This window comes from Nicotiana tabacum, chromosome 8 (assembly GCF_000715075.1).
Source record: "Nicotiana tabacum cultivar K326 chromosome 8, ASM71507v2, whole genome shotgun sequence".
Classification (NCBI taxonomy): Eukaryota; Viridiplantae; Streptophyta; class Magnoliopsida; order Solanales; family Solanaceae; genus Nicotiana; species Nicotiana tabacum.
Genome location: NC_134087.1, coordinates 60,776,158 through 60,783,022, shown reverse-complemented (window position 1 = coordinate 60,783,022; position 6,865 = coordinate 60,776,158). Strand labels below are relative to the sequence as shown.

General features: G+C 39.1%; 1 protein-coding gene across 1 annotated transcript; it reads left to right on the top strand.

The window, feature by feature from the left end:
- Window positions 1-2,785: 2,785 nt before the first annotated feature.
- Window positions 2,786-5,848, top strand: LOC142163115 (uncharacterized). The gene is made up of 6 exons (XM_075220368.1): window positions 2,786-2,951; window positions 3,369-3,505; window positions 3,565-4,436; window positions 4,548-4,802; window positions 5,104-5,194; window positions 5,363-5,848. Exons 1-6 carry the CDS (start codon window positions 2,786-2,788, stop codon window positions 5,846-5,848), a joined length of 2,007 nt encoding a protein of 668 aa, XP_075076469.1.
- The last annotated feature ends 1,017 nt before the right edge of the window (window positions 5,849-6,865 follow it).

Here is a 6,865-nt window from a genome sequence, read left to right as displayed (position 1 = left end):
TTCTGTTGTTGTTGGTGTTTGAGTTTTTAACTCTATGCGATCGCGTGGTAACACTTGCGAACGCAATGCACAAACGGGGAAGGGGAAGGTTTGCACTATGCAATCGCATAGAACCAGGTGTGAACGCATAGCCTTAGGAGTTTACTCTACGCGAACGCACCCGTGATGACGCGAACGCATAGAATAGGAGATAGGTTGGGGGTTGGGTAGTTTTAACCCTATGCGAACGCAGCCCTTAGCTCGTGAACATGTAGGTTATGAGAGTCAAACCTATGTGATCGCATAGGCTTGTTCGTGATCGCATATCTTATTTTTGCCCAGTCATTTAAACAGTAACATAACACATACGGGATTTAACCCAAAACTCACAACTTCTTCTTCCAAACTCCAAATTGGGTGATTTTTGAAAAGGAACTTCACCACAAATTCATAGATATGTAATCTTAGACACATTTTCTTGAATTTCCATTAACACCCATTAGGTTCCTAGGCCTAAATCATATTCTTAAGGATAGAAAATTAGCGATTTTGGTAGAGTTAGGGCTTTTTGTATAATTGGAATTTAGACCTCGTTTTGGGGTCGGATTTCGAAACTAATTACATATTCGGGCTCGAGGGTGAATGGGTTATCGGGTTTTGGTCCGAACCTCGTGTTTTGACCAAGCGGGTTCGGGGTCGATTTTTGACTTTTTGGGAAGAATGATAGGAAATCTATAATTAAGCATTGGGTATGAATTCTTTAGCATTTATTGATATTGTTAAATCAATTTGGACTAGATACGAGTTGTTCGTAGGCGAATTCTAAAGAAAAAGCGGTGTTTGAGGCTTGAGTTGGTCGTGAAAGTTCGAGGTAAGTGTTTGGTTTAACCTTAGCTTGAGGGATTAGGAGTTGTGTCTTATTTGCTACGTGTTACTTGTTGAGTACAATGTATAGGCATGGTGACGAGTATCTATACGTTGGTGTCAAGCATGACCGTGAGTCTTAAATTGAAATTATTATATTCTTGATAAATACTACGAATGCCTAAGTTGTGATTCTCGGTGCTGAGCAAGGGTTATGATTATTCTCGTGGATATTACTTACGATTGAGTATTGGTTCTAGTTAAGGAAGTTAGATGTTGGACCAAGTTTAGTTATAGTTGATTTTCCCTTGCTAGGACATGTTTACTTATACTGTCGATTCTCTTGCCGGGATAGAGTTGTTTCTTTATTGATCCCTTGTCGGGACTCTCTTCGTGATTGGTGTTGAACTGTATATGTGGATCGGGTTACACGTCTCAACAATATTATGTTTGGATCGGGTTGCATGCCGCAACAATATTATGTTTGGATCGGGTTTCACGCAGCAACAATAATATGATTGGATCGGGTTGCACACCGCAACAGTGATAAATGATATGGACCGGGTTGCATGCCGCAAAAGTATTTTTATGATTTGGATCGGGTTGCGCACTGCAACAATAGATAATAAAAGTGTTTATTGGTTGGTTACGAGTTCCTTATTCTTTTGTTGTGAATTCTAAATTGTTCTTTATGTTTTTCTCTTAAATTACTATTTGCAAATGATATTCCCCCACATCATGTCCCCCTCCAATCTTTACTTATTTATTTTTATTTTATTTTCCGTTTTATATTATACAACTGCACAGGTTTATTTGGTAGTCTGGTCCTAGCCTCGTCACTACTTCGTGGGGGTTAGGCCAGGCACTTACCAGCACATGAGTTCGGTTGTGCTGATACTACACTCTACACTGTGTGCAGATCCCAGAGCGGCAGCTTTTGGACCATAGCTTTGGGTGGTTGCCTTCAGTCCAGTCGGATATCCCATGGTAGTCCTGCAAGCGTCCGCAGGCCCAGGCGTTCTCTTTCATCTTTTTATTCTGTTTTCATTTACTTCAAGGACAAACTGTATCTTTCTTTTCAAACAATTGTTTGCAGTATTCATAGATAGTCTGTGATATTGAGACACTGGTTCCGGGTAAAGATGTACTTGATAATATCGTACTTGTTTTTGGCTAATTTATCAGATTACGTCTTCCGCATGTCTTTAATTATTGTTAATATTTCACTTTTGATCGCATATTGTTTTAAACTGCTAAAAAGGGCTAAATAAAAGAGTTAGTAAATCTATAATACCCGGCTTGCCTAGCTTTCACGAGTAGGCCCCATCACGACTCTCGAGGTTGGGAAATCCGGGTCGTGACATTTATTCATATTCCTTAAAACGAAACTTTGTTATATCAAAATTATATAATTTTTTTTCTTTAGAAATTTGGATTTACTTCTTGTGCTTTTCTGTGAGGCATACAACTATCTTTGATACACATATTTCAGCAACATCCAACGTGGAAGTGGAGTAGGATTATTTGAATGTTAGCTGAGTAGGATTATTTGAAAGTTAGTTGGGCGGGTAAAGTAGTTATTTCCATTTCTCTATTTTCAGCATGCTTTTCATTTTCATTTTCAAATTACAATTGTATAAGTAATGGGTTGTAATAGAAGGAAGGCAGACTTAAGCATATATTACTGATTTCCTCATCGTCTTCTTCTTCTAAACTCTCTCTTCTCTCTCTTTCTATCTCTCTCCCCTGTTTCCCTTCTCTTTTCTCTCCATTTACTGTTCCATTGTAGTACTGGTGCCTTATTGGTATCAATTGGTATCAGAGCCAATCGACTCCGATGGGACCACAACAAGCTGTAGATGAAACTCAAGGTGCTCCAGCTGCTAATCTCTAGGAACAATATAAGGATTTAGCAGCTCAGCAATTGGATCTGCGAGCTAGCATGGATCAGATGCATCAGGAGCTTAAGGAAGACATGGATCGCAAGCAAATTGAGCTAGTTCAGTTGGTCAGTGCTCTTAAAAGCTCCTTCGATGGAATGCACTTGCATCAGCAAGCTAAGGATGGTAGCTCTACTTCAACAGAACGAACTCACGCTATTGCAACAGGTCAGGGAATTTTAGGCCCAAATCCTCACTATGTCGCTAATAATCGCAATCATAATCTGGTATTTCCTTGTTTTAATGGTGAAGACTTAAAAAATTGGTTGTACCGAATTGAACGGTATTTTTCTATGGATAATACTCCTCTCACTGAATGAGTGAGAGTAGTAGCCATGAACTTCGATTATGAGGCCTTGGCTTGGCATCAATCCTTTTTAAAGTGTAGAGGTATACCTGGGCTACCTGAATAGGAGGAGTACTTGGCTGTGTTGGTTGAAACATTTGGGGATGAGTTTGCAGATCCCATGCTTGAATTAAAGAAACTGAGATAAACTGGTTCTGTAAGGGAATTTCAATTTGCTTTTGATAGGCTTGTCTCATAGTGTAGCTTATTAGTAGATCAAGCTATATCATGTTTCCTAGGTGGCGTAAAGGAGGAGTTGGTTAATCCAATTATGATGCATAAGCCCAAAAGTCTCTCAAAAACCTATCGATTAGCCAGATTAGCTGAAGCTACTTTAGCAGCAAATGCTCAAATCATGAAACATCTTTCTGCACATGTCCATTCCTTTTCCAACAAAAAAAACCCTTATGAACTACACCCTACCAAAATTTCTAGCCAACAGTCCTTAACTCCCAACAATTAGCCTTGCCACCTTCAACTATTCCTAACCCCAGAAGTAGGAGAATGATTTCACCAGAAGAGATGCAGGCAAAAAGGGCTCAAGGGTTATGTTATTTCTGTAATAATAAGTATAGACCTGGACATAGGTGTTCCTTACCTAAACAAATATTCATCATGGACCTAGAATACACTGAGGGTAATATAGAGGAAGATCCTGTTAAGTCAGAGGGAACATCACCAACTAAAGAATGGACTGTGCCAGATAGAGATCCTCTCTTTTTCTCCTTATGTGCTCTAAGTGGTCTTAAGGGAGCTCAAACTATCCATGTCATTGACTATAGTAATAAAAGACCCATTCAGATACTGTTAGATGGTGGAAGTACACATAATTTCATTGATGCTGAATCTACACAAAGGCTAGGGTGTCATATTTCCCCAACTAAGCTGGGCTTTGTCAGTTTTGGCAACAACACTATGGAGGCTACCTCTGGTGTAGTGAGGGATTTCCAATGGATGTTACAAGGGACTACCTATACATCAGATATGATTGTCTTTCATGTAGGGAAGTATGATTTGGTTTTGGGGGCCCTATGGATGAAGACACTGGGTCCTGTTACTATGGATTACACTGAGCTTACCATGTCCTTTAACTACCAGGGCAAACATCATGTGTTGAAGGGAGTCACTGAAGACTACAAGCTCTCAAGCTCTAAGGCTATAAATAAGGGTTGCAGTGAAGAGGTCCAATTCTTTACGTTGCAAGTGGTTTCTCCTACCACTATGGTGGAGTGTGCCAACCACCTTAATGCCCTTCATCTGCCTGTAGAAGAGTCTCTGCCAGATACACTTAAGAACCTGCTTGAGCAGTATCAAATACTCTTTAGGGAGCCCAAAGCTTTTCCACCTCAGAGGGTTATTTTTGATCATAGAATTCCTCTATAATAAGGGTCTAAACCAATTAACATCATACCTTATAGATATTCCTCTATGAAGAAAGATATTATAGAGAAACTTGTATTGGAAATGTTACATCACGGTGTTATTCGATATAGCAATAGTCTTTTTTCTTCACCTATGGTTCTAGTGGGGAAGAAGGATGGATCATGGAGGTTGTGTGTAGATTATAGGGAGTTAAACCAATACACAATTAAGGACAAGTTTCCCATTTCCATCATAGATGATCTTTTAGATGAACTCACTAGAGCTACAGTTTTTTCTAAAATTTATCTAAGGTCAGGATACCATCAAATTAGAATGGTACCTGAGGATATTCCAAAAAATGCTTTCAGGACTCACTCAGGCCATTATGAATACCTTGTCATGCCACTTGGTTTAACAAATGCTCCCTCTACATTTCAATGCCTTATGAATCATTTGTTTCAACAGTTTCTAAGGAAGTTTGTATTGGTTTTCTTTGATGACATTTTGGTTTATAATGTGCATTTACAAGACCATGTGCAACATTTATTAACAAGTATTTGAAGTTATGAAGTCTAACAGCCTCCTAGATAAACACTCTAAATGTGTTTTTAGGGTGGCAAAAGTGGAATACTTAGGCCATTTCATCTCTGCTGTAGGAGTTTCAACTGATCCAAAGAAAATTTTGGTTGTTCAACAATGGCCTGTGCCTACTACCCTAAAGCAACTCAGGGGTTTTTTTGGTCTTGCTGAATATTATAGGAAGTTCATCAAGAATTATGGCCTTATTAGTCGACCTCCCGCTGAATTACTTAAGAAGGATAGCTATAAATGGTCCATCAGTGCTTAGCAAACATTCATTGCTCTGAAGAAGGCATTAACCACTGCTCTTGTATTGGCTTTGCCCAACTATTCTGCCTCTTTTGTGGTGGAAACTAATGCTAGTGGCATAGGTATTGGAGCTGTACTTATGCAAGAGGTTCATCCTGTGGCCTTTATCAGCAAAGGCTTGGCCCCTAGAAATGCTGCTCTTTCTGTTTATGAGAGGGAACTTCTGGCCCATGTTTTTGTTGTGAGCAAGTGGTCATATTACCTCATGGGTCAGCATTTCATTATAAGAACTAATCGGAAGGCTGTGAAATATCTTCTAAAGCAGAAGATTCATACAGATTCACAAATCCAATGGATAGCCAAGCTTCTACCCTTTGATTTTGAGATCCTATATAAGAAAGGTAGGGAGAACATAGTTGCTGATTCTTTATCAAGGGTTCAACGTGCTGAACTAATGTCATTACTGGTCTCTTCTGTCTCTACTGAGTTATGGGAAGAAATCACTGCCAGTTGGTCTTCTGATCCTTAGTTACATTCCCTAATCTTGTCCTTACAACAGGCTCCTCTAAAATATTTCACTTGGATTAATCATCAACTTATAAGAAAAGGGAAGTTGGTGATAGGAAATGATGCTGCTTTGCGAACTAATCTTCTTACCTTATGGCATTCCACCCTAGCAAGTGGCCACTCTGGGTTAGATGCCACTACTAGAAAGGTGATAACCTATTTTTATTGGAAGGGTATTAGGAAAGACATTGCAACCTTCATTCAAAATTGTACCACTTGCCAAAGGTTAATGTCACTTCACAATTCACTTCACACCTTGAGCCAATGCTCTAAAAGTTCAATTGTCACTTATACTTTCACAATTTTGCTATACAACCTGAGCCAACGCTCCTCAATGCTCATAGATTACAATTCTTTCCGCAAACCTTATACAACAATTAGAAATCTTCACCAAGGAATGAATAATACAACAAAATCATGAAAATCACAATATAAGACCCACGGTCGTGCTTGACACCAACGTATAGATACTCGTCACCATGCCTATACATCGTACTCGACAAGAAGCAAATAGAAAATAGGACACAACTCCTAATCCCTCAAGCTAAGGTTAGACCCAACACTTACCTCGATGCAACGAACACAGCTCAAGGTTCAATTATAGTTTTACCCCTTGATTCCACCGCCAACTCGCTTGTATCTAGCCACAATTTACTTAACGATATCAATAAATGCTAAATGAATCAATTCTAATGCATAAAAATGACTTTTCTAAAGTTTTACCCAAAAAGTCAAAATTGCCCCCGGGCCTACATGGTCAAAACCCGAGGTTCGAACCATAACCCGATTACCCATTCCCCCACGAAACCCAAATATATGATTTGTTTTGAAATCGGGCCTCAAATCAAGGTCCAAATCCCCAATTTTTTAGAAAACCTAGGTTCTACACAAAACACCCAATTCCCCCATAAAAATCTTTGATTTGAAGTTGAAATCATGTTAATGATTGAAGAAACTAGTTAAAAATGACTTACAATTG